The sequence below is a fragment of the Heteronotia binoei genome, unplaced genomic scaffold (assembly GCF_032191835.1).
Source record: "Heteronotia binoei isolate CCM8104 ecotype False Entrance Well unplaced genomic scaffold, APGP_CSIRO_Hbin_v1 ptg000334l, whole genome shotgun sequence".
NCBI lineage: Eukaryota > Metazoa > Chordata > Lepidosauria > Squamata > Gekkonidae > Heteronotia > Heteronotia binoei.
In genome coordinates, this window is record NW_026800018.1 from 137,026 (window position 1) to 158,613 (window position 21,588).

The 21,588-nt window shown below is 40.2% G+C and overlaps 1 protein-coding gene across 1 annotated transcript in view; it reads right to left on the minus strand.

Annotated features, from left to right (window-relative positions):
* Positions 1-21,588, minus strand: part of LOC132590615 (vesicle transport through interaction with t-SNAREs homolog 1B-like) — a 29,576-nt gene that overhangs the window by 1,538 nt on the left and 6,450 nt on the right. The window contains exons 3-5 of the mRNA XM_060263588.1: positions 19,200-19,391; positions 11,134-11,307; positions 2,728-2,789 (exon numbers count right to left, since the gene is read on the minus strand). Of these exons, the coding sequence (XP_060119571.1) occupies positions 2,728-2,789; positions 11,134-11,307; positions 19,200-19,391 (428 nt within the window). The remainder of the gene's footprint in view (positions 1-2,727; positions 2,790-11,133; positions 11,308-19,199; positions 19,392-21,588) is intronic.

The window sequence follows — 21,588 nt, forward strand, 5'->3', positions numbered from 1 at the left end:
TGTTTCACTTTATGTTTGCTGCTCTTGAGTTGTTTTTCTTCTTTACACTAGTTTTAGACTGTTTTTGTGATTCAGTTTTATAGTTAGATTATTTTTATTAAATAAAGGGTTTCACATCATGTCTGAACTGAGTCAATGTGTATTAACTCAAATTCATAAAGTTGATCAAGTCCATGAAAGCATGTTAGTCTAATGTGCCACTAGACTCTGATTACCTATTTATTTAGCTACAGACAAACTACTACTACCTCTTTGGAATTTAGTATCTAATGTAATTATTACTAATCTCTGGTTCTGAAAGAAACAAAATTTATTTTACTTATATGATTTTTTCCCCCACTGGGGTAACCCATCCCTTTGGTATTTCCATATATAAAATAGAAGCTGTTCCTTCAGAAAACTGGCTTTTGTTTGCTTAGCATGTACTTTCATTACAAAGAAATTTCACCCATTCATGTTAACACCTTAATTTGTAATCTTTGCTCTCCAACTCCTTTTGTGGGCATCCCACCATAAAAATCAATGCATTCTCTCAATACTGCATCCTTCCCAGGTTTTATAAAAGTTTCAATAACAGCTGTAACATTTCATTGGTAAATTAATACACTAAAATGTTACTTATGAATCAGTGAGTGCCAACTTTAAATTGGTTATGCTGCATGCTTAAAGACACACTTTATTATTTCATATTATTATAAGTTGGATCCAGCAGTGGATTGCTGCTGGTGGGGGCCAGTTTTCATGCTGTTCTTGGCAGGGTCCCCTGCAACCCATGAAACAACATTTCAGGGGGCATTTGGAACTTTAACAGAACCCTACTGCAACATCACAAGCTTTTAATATTAATATATCTGAAAATGTATACCTTCCTTAGTAATGCCCATTTTTAATTGGTGTGAGAAAACAAGAAACCAATTTGAAAGTGTTTTGGTTAAATTAAAGAAAAGAGGAAAAATTGGACAAATGTGCTACAAGAAAAATGCTCACAGATGAAATCAGCATGACTGGTGGATACCTTTGACGTTTCCATGTGTTTTAGCTAGGCTTCCCAACCCCCCCCCCCGCCCTGGTGGGGGACCCTTGAATTTGCAGCCTCCTCCCCCACTCTCCAAAAATCCGGAAGCGGGGGGGGGGGGAGAACATGCATGTAGGCATGTAGTTGTAGAGCTCCTGATCCGTTTGTAAAATGTGTGCCTTTAAGGCTGCGCAGGAAACAGGAAGGGCTTCATTGGAAAGAGTCAGTAATAGTTTTCATGGAGAACGGCCCCTCCCTTTCTTTTGCTTTTGTTTTCACAGCAAGTAGAGTTCTGCAGGAAGAAGATCTAGTAAGTATTTGTGTGTGTGAGAGAGGGAGGGGGCAGGGGATTCCCTGGTTTGGAGCCCCCCCCTTTAGAAAGTGGGGGGAGGGAAATGTCTACTGGGCACTCTATTATTCCCTATGGAGAACGATTCCCATAGGGAGTAATAGGGAATTGATCCGTGGGTATTGGGGGCTCTGGGGGGGCTATTTTTTGAGGTAGAGGCCCCAAACTTTTAGTATAGCATCTAGTGCCTCTCCCCAAAATACCCCCCAAGTTTCAAAATGATTGGACCAGAGGGTCCAATTCTATGAGCCCCAAAAGATGGTGCCCCTATCCTTAATTATTTCCTATGGAAGAAAGGCATTTTAAAAGGTGTGCTGTCCCTTTAAATGTGATGGCCAGAACTCCCTTGAAGTTCAATTATGCTTGTCACACCCTTGTTCCTGGCTCCACCGCCAAAGTCTCCTGGCTCTGCTTCCAAAGTCCCCAGATTTTTCTTTATTTGGATTTGGCAACCCTAGTTTTAGCAAGCAAAATGAAGCTCAGTAAAGAGCTTTGGGGCCTGGATTGAAACTACCATGAAAGGAAGGAGTTTGCAGAAGTCATGGACATCTCCCCTGTTGAGGTTTAGGAGATTTTCTTGAGTAATATGCCACATGGCAAGGGGGCTACAGCATGGTGAGAGATTGTACCAACTATGCACAAGATTTTTTCCTCCATTTACAGAGCATGCCACATTGCAAGAATGTGCATGCATGGGTGGGGGAACTGGCGATTTTACTCAGTACCCCCTTTTCTTATTCTAGATATTCATGCTATGAGGCATGTTGTTCAGGAAGGTGTCTCAAGCCTCAGCAATGATTTTCTCGGGAGCAGAGGGAGCTGCTGCAGAAAGGGAAGAGCCCTTCCAGCAAACTTCTTTGTGGAAGTCTGAGTCCAGTTCTCTGTCTCAACCTAATCACCTCAGATTTATTGTAAGAATAAAATGACAAAGTAACACAGGCAAACCCAACTTCCTTGAGCAATCTACACATTTGTTATAACTCTAGTATATAACCATGCATACGCCACCACCAAAAAAGTTTTTAAATTTGGCAATCACTTAATTTAATTTGAGATATTCCATAATATTATTTAGTCCACATTAGATAAAAGCAGCAGGAAAGGCAGGATACAAATAAATAAAAATGCTAGAATTGGCATATAAACTGAAAATAAAGATTTATCTGAAATATTGGTTATTTGAATATATACATATTAATAGGATTGTAATATGAACAAAGGTATAATGTTTCCTTGTCCAGTAAAACAATTTATTCTATATTCCTTCAATATTGCATCTCATACCACAATAACTAAGTAATTTCCTAGATGCTTTGTTATATAAAGATTCCAATCAAAGACTAAAATAACTAATCTTACTAACCTTCTGGACATGGAACGTAGTATCTTCCGGCTTTTGCTTAAGTTCTCATTTGTATTTACTAGCTAAAAAGAAAGACCTGCATGTTAGATCAAAATGCTTGTCAAGGGAATAGAACTTCTCTGGGTTTTAAGATGCATGTTAGCACTCTAGCAAATAGGACAATAGGCTGAAGCACATGCAACTACAAACAAAGCTGCACTTTACATTAAGATGAAAAAAGGCTTGTCTTAAGCAATATATTGCACATCATGAAGGGAAAAATAGAATTCCCATGGAGGAGTATCAACCAGCATTTTGCCTTAATTTCTATACTGCTTCTGCATTCAGACAATCTAATATGTCTTAAGTGCAGTTTAAACATCCTTAATCAAGTCTGTGTGTATCCCATGCTAAAATATGAACATTCTGTGCCCAAACAATTCACATTCTAAAACAAGCTCAGTTCTGCAACCTGAATAAATCGTGCAATTTTGTTCAATTTGCCTAAATTAACTGATTTGGCTAGTGACAAGGACACGAACATCACTGAAGCCTCCATCCCACCCACATTCACTGGAAAGCTATTTAGCCACCTTTTTTGCTTCTATCCTTACACTTCCAAGCATATCTTCACCAACCATAAGAGATTAGAATATTTTTTTCTTTGATGAGTTGTATCCAATTACCGCAAACTATGCTTTTTTTCTCAGACCTGCAGCACAGGCAGAGTCCTGTTCCTCTATCAGCACAGGAACAGAACAGCCTGGCTTGTCAGTGTTTTAAATCTAATAGGCTGGATCCTACTCTCTGGGAGCATAACAAGTTTACAGAGGCAGGTTCTCCTCATTTCCCCCTTATCCCATGATACCTGAAAACCTAATGCTGAGGGCTCGGGAACCCTCTAGGAAAAACTACCACACAGCTTAAGTAAGAAGGAGGAGGAATGGGCTGCTCTCTTGTGCTTGAACAGCAAGCATTAGCAAAGTAAGGAGAAAGAATCCACTTATTCTGTTCTTCAAGAGTCACATAGGACTTCTGTGAAAGGCAGGAACAGGTCCATAGTTAGGCAAGAGTGGGAGGGGTGACACCTCTGGAATCTGCTACGCTTCAAACCCAAACCTAAGGCAAGCTGCAGGAGAGACACAGCCTGGGTCTGGGTCCGCTGAGCAACCATGGCAACCTCACCACCCCACTGAATCTTCTCCCTCTCAGCAAGGCAAGGGGGGGGATGCAGGTGGAGGAGCCTCCTCTCTCAGAATGGCACTGGGGACACTCAGCACCCAGTGGCGTTCAGCCTGGGTCTGAAAGGCTCCCAAAGTGGTTCCTGCTTTCAGTTCAAGAGATCCATCAGTCTATCAAACTCTCCTTCCTTCCTGTGGCTCTTCCTGCGGAAGGGGGAAGGAGGGAGGGTTAGCGAAATCACTTCTGTCCAGCACAGCTGCAGCAATACTGGCTCAGCCTGCCAAGCAGGAAGAGTCAGGGTAAGCAGCTACTTCTCCTCTCCCTCCCCTCTGTGCCTGGAGGGGTGGAAGAGCTTAAGCCAGGAGAACATTGGGGTGGAGTCGCTGCTCATTTAATGTAATTTAAATAGCTATACTCCACACCCCCTTTCCCAAAAAATCCTAGCTACGGGGCAGAAATGCGCTACTAGAGAATAAAATAAAATGTAAACACAGTGCACAGAATCTTAGGATTAAAAATAGCACATAGGATACCATTAAAAACTTATCATAATATACAGCAACAAAGTGAAGTTGCATATTGAATAACAAAGAATTACAATAGCGGTTACATACAAATATTACCCTAATGACTCAAAGCATTTTGGCCCAAAGGGCCTTCATCAGTGGTCAAAATTGTACTAATACACTCATAAAATAATAACAATGATATAAAATATCTTTTTTTGTAAAAACAATTTTATTATTCTAAAACATATTATATCACTATTTCATTTACTTCTCTCAAATAAAAGTCAATATGTTGCATCACATTTCCACCTCCCCTCCTTCCTTTCAAGACTTCCCCAGTGTTACTTACAATATAAAAGCAATAAAGGTAATTTAACATTTAAAAAAAAAAGTTTAAAAAGAAAAAAGGAACTTATACTTTTTTATAGTTATTACCTCATTCAATTAATGATCCAATATATTACTAAATTAAGTCATATTATCTATCTTATTATAATCTTTTAAGAAAGAACAAAATATTTTCTCATACTCTCATTTTAACTATCATTCTTGTCTCAGTAAATTAAAAATAGCTGATAAACAAGTTATCCATTATCAAATATCACTAAATGTCCTTTCACTCTCCAATGTTCTTCCACATAGTTCTGAAACTTTCGCCATTCATTATTAAATTTTTCCATATCAAGTTCCTTTAGTGTTCTTGTTAATTTCTCCATTTCACTCCAGTGCATAGTTTTCATAACACAGTCCCATTTTTCTGGAATTTTATTTTGCTTCCACAACTGCGCATACAATGTCCGTGCAGCTGAAAGCATGTACCAAAGTAATGTTCTGTCTTGCTTCAGAAAATTTTCTATTTGTAATCCCAACAAAAAGATTTCTGGTGCCGCCTTCACTTTGTATCCCAAAATCTTTAACATTTCTTGCTGGATCATTTGCCAATATTGTACAGCCCTTTCACAAGTCCACCACATATGGTAGAAGGACCCTTCATGTTTTTTACATTTCCAACATCAATCAGACATCTGATTATTTGTTTTTGACAGTTTTTTTGGTGTCGTATACCATCTATATAACATTTTGTAACAATTTTCTTTTATGTTATTACATGTCGATATTTTCATAGAGTTCTTCCACAAATATTCCTATTGTTTCATCTGAATTTCCTTGTTTATATTAATTGCCCACTTTATCATTTGAGATTTTACCACTTCTTCCTCTGTAGACCATTTCAGTAACAGTTTATATACTCTTGAGATCAATTTTACATCCTCACCAAACAGCATTTTCTCCATTTGTTTGTTCTTGTCTTATTCCTTCATTCGTAATATCCTGCATCAGCAGACTTTTCATTTGTAACCATTGAAACCAATTAAATTTATAATCCAATTTTTCCACTGATTTTAATTCTGCTTTGCCTCCTTGTATTTTTAACAATTGTTTATATGGTAACCATTTCTCTTCCTCAATATCCGAATATAACTTTATTACTTCCGTTGGCACAATCCACAGCGGTTTCCTCTCATCTCCATATTTTTGGTATTTCAACCAAGTTTTAAGCAAACTACTTCTTACATAAGTAGTTATTGTATGATTGTAGAATGTTGTTAGCCGCCCTGAGCCTGCCGTGGTGGGGGAGGGCGGGATATAAATGAAATAAATAAATAAATAAATAAATAATGATGTGAGAAAAAACCATCCATTTTACTTTTCCCATAGCACAAATATGCAGGCCAACCAAAAACCTTTCCATGTCCTTCTAATGTTAATAATTTTCTGTTTAATAACACTATCCAATCCTTAATCCATACCAAACAAACTGCATCATGATATAGTCTTAAACCCGGTACTTGGAAGCCTCCCCTTTCTTTAGAGTCTGTCAGGATCTTCTTAATTCTTGGTTTCTTGCCAGCCCATATAAATTCCGAAAGTTTCCTCTGCCATTTATGAAATTGTTTATCTTCTTTCACTATTGGTATAGTTTGAAACAAGAACATTATTCTTGGTAATACATTCATTTTTATTGCCGATATTCTACCCAGGATAGACAAATTCAAATTATTCCATTTTTGTAAGTCCACCTCAATTTTCTGCCAAAGCTTTTCATAGTTGTTTTTAAATAAGTCAATATTCTTTGTTATAATTTCTACTTTTAAATACTTTCCTTTAGAGGCCACTTCAGAGTTTGTTAAATTTTGTAATTCCATCTGCTTAGATTTTGACATATTTTTACACAATATTTTTGTTTTCTCTTTATTTACATAAAAGCCTGCCAGATCACCATATTCTTTTATTTTTTGAAGCAGCAACGGTGTAACTTGAGTTGGGTTTTCATTTATAAACATTACATCATCTGCAAATGCTCTGTATTTGTAGGAAAAGCCTTTTAATTTCAAATACTTGCATAAGCAGTATTTCCAGCGTCATTATAAATATCAAAGGGGAAAGAGGGCACCCTTGTCTTATTCCTTTACAAATTGCTATTTTCTCTGTCAAATCTGCATTTATACAAAGTCTTGCTTGTTGGTTAGTATATATTGCCTTTACCATTCTAACAAAGTCTTCACCCAGTCCCAATTTCTCTATGACTGCAAACATAAAGTCCCAATGAACATTGTCAAAAGCTTTCTCTGCATCAGCGAAAAGCAAAGCTACTTCTTTTTCAGGATGTTTTTAATAATATTCTATTATATCTGATATTTTCTCTTAATTGCCTTCTGGGGAGAAACCCTGCTTGTTCCTCTTTAACAAAACTATTCAAATGCTGCTTCAGGTGTTCCGCTAAAATTCTAACATATATTTTGTAGTCATTATTTAGCAATAAAACTGGTCTATAGTTTTTTACATTAGTCACATCTCTGTCTTCTTTTGGTATCAACGAGATTACTGCTTCCTTCCAAGTATTAGGTATCTTCCCATCTATTCTTATAATGTTCATCAATTTCTGAAGTTTTGGAAGTAGAGTTTCTTTAAGAACTTTATAATATCTTGCTGTAAAACCTTCAGGACCCGGAGCCTTCCCCTGGCTTCATTGAGTTAATTATCGCTTCAATTTCTTCCTTACCAATTGGGTCATTTAAGATCTTTTTCTTATTGTCCGTTAGGGGTTTAACATTAATTTCCTGTAAATAGGCATCTATTTTCTCTTTTTCCCCCACGTGACTTTTATACAAATTTGCATAATACTTACAAAACTCTCTTTTGATTCCTTCCTGGTCAACAATTTCTTTGTTGCCCAAACTAATTTTATTAACAATTTTATTTTCCCTTTTTCTTTTCATTTGCCAGGCCAAGTATTTTCCAGCTTTATTTGCACTCTCAAAAGATTTTTGTTGAAGCCTTTTTAAGTTCCATTCTACTTCTTTATTTAACAAGTGTCTTAGTTGGTCCTGTAGAATTCCAATTTCTTTTAAAATCTTCTTTTCCCCCGGTCTCTTTATAAGCTCTCTCTCCTTCTTCTTAATCTCCTTCTGTATGTCTGTCATTTGTTTCTCTTTAGCTTTTCTGTCTTAATTATTCAATGTGATTAAAATACCTCTCATCACCACTTTATAAGCATCCCACACCATTTGATATTGAACGTCCTCATTTTCATTTACTTGGAAAAAGGCTTTAGTCTCTTTTTGCAGAGATTCTACTACCCCATCTTTCTGCAGTAAATCTTCATTTATTAGCCATCTTAAAGTCTTTTTGGTAGGTTTCGCAGACCACATTATTGGATTATGATCTGCTCTTATTTTCGGAAGAATCTCTATTTTTTTTGTTTAAGTCCCAAATTTTTTGTACTCCATAACATATCAATCCTTGAGAAAGAGTTATGTTGAGCTGAGAAGAAGGTATAGTCTGTAGGATTTTTCTCCCTCCAAATGTCTACAAGATTTTCTTGCTTGGCTAATTCAAAAAAAAAGACTTTGGTAGTTTACCTTCATTATTCTTCTTCCCAGATCTGTCCAAAATATTTTTAACTGTACCATTAAAGTCTCCCATTAACATGATTTGCTCATGTCTCTTGATCAAGTTGCTGCATAACGTCCTTTAAAAAAGAATCTTTTGCTCCATTAGGAGCATACAGTCCCAATAGCAAAGTCTTCTTGTGGTTCACCATCACTTGCACTGCAATATATCTACCATCCTCATCCTTAAAAATCAATTTTGGTTCCAATTCCTGTTTTACATAAAAAACCATGCCTTTTTTTTTCTCCTTAGCCAATAAAAAAAATTCCATACCAAATTGCTTATTCCACAAATATTTGGGAACATATTACTCCAATCCACAAATTAATACACAAATATTTAGAAACATATTAAATATTTGGAAACATATTAATCCAATCGTTTAATATGTACTTCTTGTAGAAAAATTATGTTACATTTTTGCTTCCCAATCCAATGAAAAGTTACCTTTTTTTGTGGTGAATTAAGTCCATTTACATTCCAAGATAATAATTTGTAATCCATCATGGTTTTCTATTTTAATCTGAACCTCCAAATTCTTTATTCTCCACCAAAAACTTCTCCATCTCCTGAGTGCTTGTAATGGTAATCCTCTTCCCCTTGTATTCAAAAACCAATCCTTCTGGGAGAATCCATCTGTATCTCATTTGACTCTCTCTCAATTGCTCAGTCAATTTTTTATATAATCTTCTGTCACTTAAGACTTTCCTTGGTAATTCTTTCATAAGTCTAACATCACTGCCTTCCACAATCAGCTTGCCTTCATACTGTTTACTTAGAATCCTTCCCACCAAGTCTCTTGTTACACATCTCACTACCACATCTCTTGGTAGTTTATTTTTCCTTGCATATTCTGAATTGACCCTGTAAATATAGTCATAAAAGTAATTAGTCTCCTCAGGATCATCTCCAACATATTCAGCAATAATCCTTATTATGTATATCCTTAAATCACCATCCTTTTCAGGCACACCTCTCAAACGTATCTGATTTTCCATTGATTTGCAGACTTCTGGTTTGGATTTCATGGAGAATTGACAAGCTTTCCAGTGGGGGAGCTCACCAGACCCTCTATTCTGGACAGAGAAGGTGTTTTAATACCTGCTGTCTACATCATCTAGGCAAGATGATGGCCAAGATATGTTTAAAGTTCTGAGGAGAGGTACTTTGGCTAACGAGAAATCCCGGGGGGGGGGTCTTTTTGGCTTTGAAGAATCTCCAGAGAAGAACCGCTTCCAACATCTATAGAGGGTATCTGGGGTCGTTAAATCAACATAAATTCAACACGTGCCAAGCTTCTTAAGGGCTAATTAATCATGGATGAGAAACAGACCAGTGTGTTTGATGTCGGAACTTCCAAGGTAAAGAGATTTTTATCTGTTGCTCCGGGACTAAATTGGGAAATATTTGGAAGGCAAACGAAGGTCTGGACACATAAACAACTTGTAATAATAAAGGAGGAGGAGGGGGAAATCTTGGACTGAGTTAAACAGATATAAGGCTTAAAAAAGGCAAAAGCTGATATTGTTTGAAATTTTGTGGTCAACAAGTCATTACAGGAAATGACGTCTGGGAACATCGTGAGACTTCACAACCATAGATAACAAGACTTTGTGGCAAGTGTGGGCGGAAGAGGCCATCAAGGGAAGGGAAAACTACAGGTTTTTTTAAGCCCCTCTAGGACTAAACCATAGAGAAACATCGAGCACCATTTTGGGAAATTATAACTTTTTAAAAATTAATATCTGGACCCAGGGGCATAGGAGGACGGTGATTTGGGGCTTTTCTGAAAGGGCATGCCCTAATCTATAAGACTAGACCATTTAAAAAGAACTTGGTGACTTCAATTGTAAAGCTTATATTTATAATGGGAAGGCAGTAATGTCAGCCCAAAAACCATTACAGACAAGATCCAAGACACTAGAAGAGGGCAAAAAGGCTGATAAAAAAGAACAGATGGGTGCCATGGAAGCTGGATTATCTAAACTGATTAAAGATTCTATAAGTGATTGTAAGAAGGAAATAAAAAAAGATATAGAAGTTCTCAGTAAAGAGTTTAAATCAGTATCCAAAAAAATCCAAGAGGTGGAAGAGAAAGTGAAAGACCATGATGAAAGAATTGATACAGTAGATTCCACAATTAAAAAATTGCAGGATATAAAATATCTTTTTCAGGCCCAGGAGGTTGTATATGAATCACTAAAAAAGTGAAGCTCCTAGCAATGGTTTCAAATCAATTCTGTATCTACAGAGGAGCCCTCATTCACTAGAAGCCACCATTCTGTCCTGGGCCATAATTCAATTCTCAGTGTGTGTTCAGAGCACTGAGCTAAACCAGACAGATTAATGTTTTCACATATAACAGTAGTGCTGGGGCAGTATCCTAAAAGCAACTTAATATATTGCAAATATATAGAAAATCACTCTGTTTATATTTATATTGATGTTTTTTGTTCACCAAAACACAATTGCTCATGTGAAAATGTAGTAACAAAGAATTTCTATCTCTGTGCCTTTTCTGTTTTGTCAGTGAAAAATAAAAAATATATTAAAAAAGAAAAGAAAATCACCCTTTACGTTGGTTCTTTTATCTTGAAAAGGAAAACTAAAAAGTTCAGGCCAATTTCAATTTTTTTTCAAGGCTGATTTCTGAAAATCTCTTCCCCCCACCCATTCCTGCTTCTTAAACTGATATGCATTTACATGAACATAAGCAATAGCCCTATATTTCAAACACAAAAAGACCTGACAGTGGTGTTACAGCAGCGTTGTTTGTACTCACACGGCTTTTGGTGCGTTCTAGTTGTTCCCGTTGTTCCCCAAGTTCTTCGATGATATCAGTACCAATTTGATCCGTTTCTGCAGCAATCTGATGTGAACGCTCTATGCTTTGACTGGCTCGGTTCAAGCTTTCTGTTCCCTGAAGCAGCAGCACCCTCTGAGACTGTACTTGAGTCTAAAGACAATTAAGATGTACTTAAAAGACATAGAAAGTGTACCTTTTGTAATGTTCTCAGTGGAAGACTACAGAATGACAGATCGCTTTCCAAATGAGTGACAGGATCTGCTTTGCCAGAATGCCAGATGTCTGCTGTGTGCTTTTGTAAACTTTAATATAGCTAAGGAATGTACTATTCCTGATAGAAAATACCACAATACCTACACCAGGTAAGATTATAATCAATTTAAAAAATAAACTAGAAAAAAAAAGCAGAGACATTCCCCAGCTGGTGAAATTTCCTGACATTAGTTGTTCATAAAACAAATTTCCATGATTTAAAAATGCAATTAACTGATAAAGAACAACAATACATACATTGTCCCACAGCCATACCAACAAAAACTGCATATACCAGTGCTACTACAGTTTTGAAACCCTACTTTCATCACTTCGTATCATGGCAGTCAAGGTTTATATCCAGAAATTTATATCTAGCTTTTCTCCACAGTGGGAATGCAAACCTGCTTACAGCATTCTTCTCTTCTCTTCAGATTTATCCTCAAAACAAATATCCTGGCCCAAGGTCATCCAGTGAACTTCCAAAACAGAATGCTAATTTGAACCTTGGTCTCCCATATTCTAGTCCAGCAGCTGAACCCCTGCATCACAATGGTTTAAGTGAGGTTGAGAAAACATTTCATGCAGTACAGAAGGAAGCAAGGTGCATTGTGCCTTCCATCTCCTGAGCATTTTTATGTTATCAGACTGATACATCAAAGTAGCTCTGCAGGACACAGCAAGGTTGAGCAAGAGCACCACAAGTCCATGATCAATCTGCCTACAGGGACAGAAGCATTCTGCTAATCTGTGAACATTCTGTAAATTCAAGTATATCCAAGCTTAACAGCGCCTACCTTCTTTGATGAGAGTTTTAACCTTAAAAACTAAGGACTATCTTGGATGCTGCACCTTGGTATCATGGTCAAAAGCCAGATATATTATTAAACTGCATTCAAAGTATTGTGAAGGAATTTTGTGTACTTTGATGAAAAATATCTGATCCTGGCATTTCAGCTGCCATAAAGGAGCCCAAAGCAGCCTCCATGTACTACAAAGCTTCTACTTCAGTGAACCTAAATATTCCTCTGATTTACATGCAATTGTTCTTTATCAGTTGTTTGCCCTGCAGGAATGAACAGAGTCAACAATTGTACCACACATCTGCACCTGATGTGCAGTAAAAACCTTTTATCTCTTGGGAGATAATTGAGCTCACTGGGTTCCAAATATCTAGGAAAATGGAGTAGTTGTACAATTATTTAATGATTACCACTTGGAATCCTAAATAACTATCCATTCAGTTTTAATGGGAGAGCAGGTTATACTATGAACTCACACTGATGTTGCCATCTATGTGCAAATTTGGATAGTAAAAGTAAAGAGAACAATTTGGATGTTTAAGTAAAGTGGGTGGGATCTTTTACTTGCATAGAATGAGTTCATATAAGTAAACAGGTAAGGTAAATATTCCTCATTTGGGGAGCAGCACTTAGGGGAAGCATTTTAGTTGACTTGGGATAAAGAAAGTGGCAAAAATTGCATCCATGAACTTGTTCCACTCGCTGAAGTATAGAATCCAAATAATTGGTAGTTCACACTACTCTAACACACTATAAGGGGGGGCATGGTTTCGTGTCACATCTGAACTGACCCATAATGTGGTTGGTATACATAGTGTGTTTTGGGAGAAAAATATTATACTCAGTCTCCTTCCTTGATCCGATTTTCTCTATTCCCAAGCGGCACTTACATTAAAATGAAATCTGTTTCTTCTAAATTCAGCCTACCTTCCCTGCTTGTAATGAAGCAATAAGTAGCTATGGATTTAACAATAGTAATAAAACAGACACAGTATCACAGTGGGGAGGTGCTGTGGCTCAGAGGTAGAGCATCTGCTTGACATGCATAAAGTCCAAGGTTCAAGTTCCAGTATCTCCAATTAAAAGGATCAGGTAGTAGGTCATATAAAAGACCTCCACCTGAGATCCTAGAGAGCCGCTGCCATTCTGAGAAGACAATGCTGATCCTGATGCAGCAATGGTCTGATTCAGTATGGCAGTTTCATATGTTCATGGTGTGTAACTTGTTTGGAATCCAAGAAAGAATGCAGAGTACCCTTCCAAGGACAGAGGCCTTCTACCACTGCAAGAAAATTACTATTGGTACTTACTGTGAAGGGTCCTTCTCCTCTGAGGTCAGGAGGCCATCTCTGTGGGTTATTTCCATTCATCCTTCAGGGAGGCAGGAAATACTTTTTTCTACTTCCTGTTGGTGCCTTCGAAATGACCCGCCCTTCAGTTCTGGGACTCCGAAAGCAGTAACCATAATTTAAGTAATACTCTAATTCTGTTAAAGAAAACGTACTAAGCAAGAGCATTAATGGCCACATAGCAGTACCCAGTGAGATACAGGGTAGAAAGGCAAAAAGAAGAGAACAGCACACAGAAACAGGAATGTCGATGATGATGGGAGGGCCAAGATGGCCTCCTGACCTCAGAGGAGGAGGACCCTTCACGGTAAGTACCAAAGGTCATTCTCCCTCTGAGGCGGAGGCCATCTTTGTGGACCTCCCAGAGCAGTGCCCCTTAGATGGGTGGATCATCATTGGCTGTTATCGCGGTGTGCTGCAAAACTCTTCTTCCAAATAATTCAGTTTGTAATGACAAACAAAGGTGGAAATGGAAAAACATGCAGTAGCTTTACAAGCTTCTTCTGCAAATGATCTATTAAGTAGGGCTGCATTGGTGGATGAACTACACAAGGAATGTGCCATAATTCTGGTAGGTGTCTCCAGGCTAGAAGCCTTGTAGACTGCATATCACAAGCCTTGAGAACTAAACTAATGGAAGTCTTGGACATTCAATCTCCAGACCTGGAGGGTGATATGTTGCTGAAGCAGCTGTCTGTTTTCCCAATGGAGTCTGTCCTTGAAATGTAGCTATTAAGCATTCTGTGGACATCCAGGGTATGCCACACAAATTCTTTGGGATGCTTGCACTGTAGGCAAAATGTGGGAAGATAGATCTCTTGTAATCTGTGAAAACTCAAAGAAACTTTAGGCAAAAAAATGTTGGATCAGCACTGAGCACTACCTTATCTGTGTGAAGGATGAAAGGTTTGATTTTACAGATAACACACTAATCTCCGAGACTCTGTGAGCTGAGGTTACAACAATTAAAAAGAGAGTCATCTTGATTACCCACTACAGACCAACTTCCCTGAAAGGCTCAAAGGGAGACTTTGCAAGGGCAGATGATACTGTAACCCCCAAATAGGATAGCAATATACTGGAGGAGGTGCCTAGAGCATAGCATTTTGCAGGAAAACACAGGACATGATGTTTGGGCAGCTTGTATCCTCCATAAACAGGAAGTGCTGTGGTAAGGGCAGCAATCTGACTGTGGATAGTGGAGGACTTTAGACCTAATGTCAGACCATCCTGGAGAAAAACTAACACAGAAAAACAGTGAAGGGTGGCAACAGTTCAATCTGATTTTGTTTGCACCATCTCACAAAAGCTGTCCAGATAGTGTTGTAAATGTGATTGGCTCTTGGATGTGATTGGCTCTTGGATTGGCTCTTGGCTCCAGAAGAGTAACCAGAAGAGTTTCTCCAGTGAGAAAACGAAGCCAGTCTTGCTGGAGGCGCCAGAGAAGGCTCTGATTAAGCATGTCTGGAGAGACTGGAATAGACAGAGGAGGCCAGATCTCTGTAATCGCCAAGAGCCAAGGATGTTGGGCCCTATGACAGGCCACCAGTATGACCTTGGCTGCCTGTTCCCAAATCCTGCAAATGGTCTTAGGAATGAGTAGAAGCAGAGGGAAGCAAAGAGGAGTCCTGGGGCAGGAAGACGTGAGAACGTTGATCACCTCCACCTTCATGCAGTAATACCCCATGAAAGAAACGAGGAAGCTGATGATTTGTGCTTGACGCAAATTGGTTTAGGAAAGGACATTCTAGGTGTAGGCAAATGAGGTTGAAGATCTTGGGATGGAAGGACCATTCCCCTCCACCAGTCCAGCCACGTGCTATCCCCACCCCTGATGTACTCCACTCTGATGGGAGATTCCTCTCTTCCCAGACCAAGATCCTCAAATCCACTCTGTGGAGCTGGGGTGACTGAGAGCCCCTTGCTAGTACAGATATGCCTTTGGTAGCGATGTTGTCCATCCAGATAAAGACAGGCTGATGGGCCAGATCCAACCTGAAGTAATTCAGAGTCAGCTGGATGACCCTGAGTTCTAGAAGTTGATGGGAAGACTCTGTTCTTCGAGAGTCCACTGACCCTGTAGCAGAACCTTGTTCAGCATAGCTCCCCAATGTTGAGGGCTTGCAGCTGTGAAGAACTCCCTATAGACCTGGTCGTACAATACCTCGTCCTGTCAAAGGCTGCTGACCTTCACCTGCCAGAGAAGACAGGATCTGATGGATACAGGAATCCAGAGATGAAAAATCCTCTTTCCCATGATGGACAACTAGTAGGAATGAAGGGAATGCTGCAGTGGTCTAGAATGAAGCCTGGCCCACCGGACTGTGTCTAAGCAGGAGATCAGCAGACACATGAGTTTGACCAGAAACAATAGGGATGAGAAGTTGTCCTGGATTACAGCAGCCTGGATCTTGCACCTTTTACAGTGGGAGGAAAAGAGAACTGCAGGATGTGTCAATGATAGTTCCCAGTTGAAGGGGACTCTTTGCCTGGTTTACAATAAAACCATGCTCCTGTGAGCGGAGAGTGGACTAGGTGCCCCGAATGTATTTGGAGAGGCTGCTGGACCTGATGAGAAGGGCGTCTAATTATGGATGGACATAAATCCCCTGGTGCCTGAGGTGGATTACAGGGTTTACCAGGATCTTGGTAAATGCCCTGGGGGCCTTGGAAAGTCCAAAAGGAAGTGTTCAGCATTGGGAACATTGGCCATTCACAGAAGATCTGAGAAATATTCTGTGAGCAGGATTAATGGGGATGTGTAAGGAGACATCAATCAGGACTACTGAAGTCAAAAAATACCTGGGGTTGAAGGGCTTCTGTTATGGACTTCAAAGATTCCCTGAGCAAGCCCCGAAGCTTGACAAACTTGTTGAGAAACTTGAGATCCAAACTGGCCCTCCAATTGGTATTCCTCTCAGAAACTGTGAATAAAATGGAATATACTCCCCAATCCTACTCTGGAAGGGGAATGGGCTGCATAACACAAATGTGACAAAATGCTGTATGGCCTGTTCAGTGATTATTCTTTGGATGCAGACCTCGGGCACCAGAGACTGAATGAGTCGTTCCAGTGGGAGATTGTGGATTTTAAGGTGTAGCCATGAACAATGACATCTAGGGTCCACAAGTCTTCTTGAGAATACCTCCACACCAGAAGGAAGGTCAAAAACCTGACTCCCATTGGAAGGGACATGCAGCCATGCTTGCATGGGATTGGACTCACATTGCCTTTTGGCGGGGGGGGGGGGCACAGACCAAAACCTGGACAAGGAGTACTAAGCACAAAAGGAGTGATTTCCCCATCTATCAAAATGACAGATGTACAGAGACACAGTGTGTTTCTAGTTATGTGTCTTCACCAGAAATCTACCAAGGCAGTTACCAAGGAGACAATCCCTCGGGAATGCAGATACAATAGATTTGGAAAGCATGCCTGCAGGCCAAGCACTCAACCTCCACGCCACAGTGGTGGAAGTCATGGCCTTAGAAATGAACATTAAGCTGTCTAAGGTGGCATCAGCAAGAAAGAAGGCAGCCTTCAGCCTCCTGCTAGTGCCTTCAAGGAGGCAATGGCTGTTCTTTGACAAGACCTGGATAACCTTGCAGACCCATACGATTGTTGCTCTGGATGTGATGGAGGCTGTAGTGGAAGCTCTCACCATCCTCAGGAAGCAGACCAGTAGACTTCAATGCTGCCATGGCCCATCAACTGGGGAGACCTGTAATAACTCATCAGCATAATTAGAGCATAAAGCATTTAAACAAATGTGGAAACTCCCCATTTGAGTCAGGTTTGCCCCATTCCACCCTGAGGTGACATTCAAATATTCAGCCACAGTATGAAAAGGAAAACTCATTAGCACTCGTGGTCATAACCTTTCTACAAGAAGCCTTAAGCTCCTATGCATGTGGAAGGTAAGCATGAAATGCAAGGACTGCTATAGCCTTTGTTAAGAAAGCCACTTGGTTTCTTCCTCCTCCTCCTCCTCTTTGATAGGGATTCCCCCTCCTCCCAGTCATCAGGTATAGAGTCAGATAACCTAGGTTCTGCTCCAGGGCTTCTCCATCTCTTTGTATGGGTAACAGCCTACCTGGGTGCCTTAGTGGCCCAGGGCAGGAGGGGATGAGAAGTTTGAGGAGGTTGATCAGAGCCCTGTGAAATAAGTGCCATCTTAGGGCAGAAAGAAGCCATCCCCTCTTGCATGTTTCTGCAGAAGGTTCACATCACCCCAATGTGGAATAAAGAAACTCCCAGAACTGGGTACTTTACCACTGAGGAAGGTGGCTCTGTGAGGAACCTGCTCCATCTGGTATGCTGAACAGGCACCTCTGTCACTGTCAGCCATTGTAAGGGCCAGTTGATGTGGAGGGAATGGAGTAGATACAGACTCCAAGCCTCCAAAATGGCCGCCACCAGCTACTGACAACCCTGAAGGACTGGCATGCTCTACCAGCAAGCAGCGCTTCTTGGCCTGTCATTTGACTGTCGCTGCCACTGACTGCTGGGCTCTGTTGAGATGGATAGCACAAACAAGCCACGAAGGCAAGATGGCCCCACCTGAAAGCAGATGGCATTTCTTGGCCTGTCATTTGGCCACCAGTGTCGCTGACCGCTGGGCTCCATCGAGACGGATGGCATGAGCAAGTCACAAAGGCATGTCGGCCCTGCCTAAAAGGTATGCAGCAATCACAGCTGCAGACGCCTCTGACTTCTTGTCAGTCAGAAAAGCCTCTGAGTGTTCTGCCTCCACCATTTGGTGAGAGAAAAAATATTACGCAGGAGCACTTCAAAAGTGCAAAAAAATATCGATCCTCTGTAGGCCTCTGAAGAGAGAGGGGGAGGGAGGCAGAGGAGATAAGTGGTAAGAAATAGAAAGGAAACACAGAACATGGAGGAACATTCTCCTGTGAGGGAGAATGCAGAAGATTTTATTTGTTAGTCTTCACCAAAATGAGTTAGAATATAAGGCAGAACAGTGAAGGAAGTATAGAAAGGTAGTTATGAGGGGAAATATGTAAGAAAAATCTAGAGTTTAATTGATAAAAGGCAAGGCTTGATCTAAGCTGCTCTCCCTATAGAGGCAGGAAAAGAACTGAAGGGTGGGTCATTCCGAAGGCGCCAACAGGAAGTAGAAAGAAGTATTTCCTGCCTCCCTGAAGGATGGATGGGAATAACTCACAGAGATGGCCTCTGTCTCAGAGGGAGAATGGCATGCACACACCCCTTCTGCAAGTTACCTACATCTGTAGTTGGTGCACATGTACTTCCCTATAGTGCCAGACAATATCCTTGGGGACACAGGACAGAATCCAGGCACAAGCTCTGAACAGTGAGATACAGTTAAATGTGTTGGCTGCCTCTTGGCTCAAATCCATTCATTCAGCTGTTGTCATGAGGTCAAAGAAAGGGCTCATAGTTGACTATGGGAAAGGAATAGTGGAAGTACGGAAAGAATTGTACTACACCTAGACTATAAAGCTCAGATGTTTAAATGTCTAGAAGTGCAATCCTATACAATGTTGCTCCAGTCAAAGCCCAGTGAAATCAATCATAACATTAGCAAGAACCAAAAGAACACTGCCAACTATAATTTCAAAACATCCTTATGTATAGTTATTTATAATGAATACTCACACTTTGTTGGTTTTCTTCAGAGAAGATACCATATTTTTTATCTCCAGGGCCTCCTGGAACCACTCCTAAATCTGTACTTTTCATTTTCCTCTGAAACATGGCAAGGTCTCTTTGGTATGTTCGAATTTTGATCATCATTTGATTGTGGAAGGACACTGGAGCATATTTCAGTTCTTCTTCCATTTCCCGTAGCTTAAATAAATATCAAAATCTTTGCTTACATGCGCACCTGAAGTATGGCCATGCTTAAACTTTGTTTAACAATTTGTCCAAACAGTATACTGCCGCTGTGAAAACCCACACTTTTTATCCAGGAATATCACAGCATGCTGTATGATTGTACATCTTGCACTAGTCTACTTAACAAGTTAGTGTTGTCTTTGGCATCATAAAAAAATAGGAAATAGAAATAAATGGAAGGAAAAAAATCCCTGACAGTTGAAAGGGATTTGCATGAGGACACTGAAACAACTAAAAAATAAAGAAAATATATAATAAGAACTTAAGAGAAGCCATGTTAGATCAGGCCAATGGCCCATCCAGTCCAACATCTGTGTCACACAGTAGAAAAAATTTATACATATACACATACACACACACACACACACACACTGTGGCTAATAGCCACTGATAGACCTCTGCTCCATATTTTTATCTAAACCCCTCTTGAAGGTGGCTATGCTTGTGGCCGCCACCACCTCCAGTGGCAGTGAATTCCACATGTTAATCACCCTCTGGGTGAAGAAGTACTTCCTTTTATCCGTTTTAACCTGTCTGCTCAGCAATTTCATCGAATGCCCACGAGTTCTTGTATTGTGAGAAAGGGAGAAAAGTACTTCTTTCTCTACTTTCTCCATCCCATGCATTATCTTGTAAACCTCTATCATGTCACCCTGCAGTCGACGTTTCTCCAAGCTAAAGAGTCCCAAGCGTTTCAACCTTTCTTCATAGGGAAAGTGTTCCAGCCCTTTAATCATTCTAGTTGCCCTTTTCTGGACTTTCTCCAATGCTATAATATCCTTTTTGAGGTGCTGCGACCAGAACTGCACACAGTACTCCAAATGAGACCGCACCATCGATTTATACAGGGGCATTATGATACTGGCTGATTTGTTTTCAATTCCCTTCCCAATAATTCCCAGCATGGCGTTGGCCTTTTTTATTGCAAACGCACACTGTCTTGACATTTTCAGTGAGTTATCTACCACGACCCCAAGATCTATCTCTTGGTCAGTCTCTGCCAGTTCACACCCCATCAACTTGTATTTGTAGCTGGGATTCTTGGCCCCAATGTGCATTACTTTGCACTTGGCCACACAGAACCGCATCTGCCATGTTGACGCCCACTCACCCAGCCTCAACAGATCCCTTTGGAGTTCCTCACAATCCTCTCTGGTTCTCAACACCCTGAACAATTTAGTGTCATCTGCAAACTTGGCCACTTCACTGCTCACTCCCAGCTCTAAATCAAATAATCTTTGTTTCTGTTTTATACACACAGTGCCAAGTCCTCAGTCTCTCAGGGACATTAAACAGACCATTGACGTAATAGTAGTTTATTGAACCTCGAAGACTGTATTAGGCATGGCAGGTCTTGCAAAGACTGGCGGGGCCAGTCTTTGACATATACATTCATTATAACCGTTATAGATTCAAAGGGAAAGCAGGAAGCTCAAATTGGAGATATATGCGGGAAGTCCCTTGGCCCATCCCCTTCAAGGTGCATCAGGCCTGGCCGGTCGACCTTGGTCTCTTAGCCAACCGCCAGGCCCACGGAGTCTTCTTTGATAACTTGTTACAAAGAGATAGTGGTGAGTGACATGAAAGAGCAAGGAAACATCAAAACAGCAATGCACAGGAATTCATAGCAAGCCATTCACGGCAAGGCCCTTGACACACAGAAGCAAACTTCACAGAAGAGGATGACACAAAGAAGTCTATTAAAAATAGTGGCATCCAGAAAGACAAAAGAATTCTATATTATACATTTTCAACAATTGTTTGCTCTTACAGCACAGTACTATGCTTAGATGTATAAGAAGATGGCTGAAAGTTAAATAATTTTGACTCATAAAACCTTATCTCATTTACACAGTATTTCCTTAGTCTTCCTTCCTCACTTGCCTCATCCTCATAGAATGATAGAGTTGGAAGGGACCTCCAGGGTCATCTAGTCCAACCCCCTGCACAATGCAGGAAACCCACAAATACCTACCCCAAATTCACAGGATCTTCATCGCTGTCAGATGGCCATCTAGCCTCTGTTTAAAAACCTCCAAGGAAGGAGAGCCCACCACCTCCCGAGGAAGCCTGTTCCACTGAGGAATCACTCTAACGGTCAGGAAGTTCTTCCTAAGGGTGAGCTGGAAACTCTTTTGATTTAATTTCA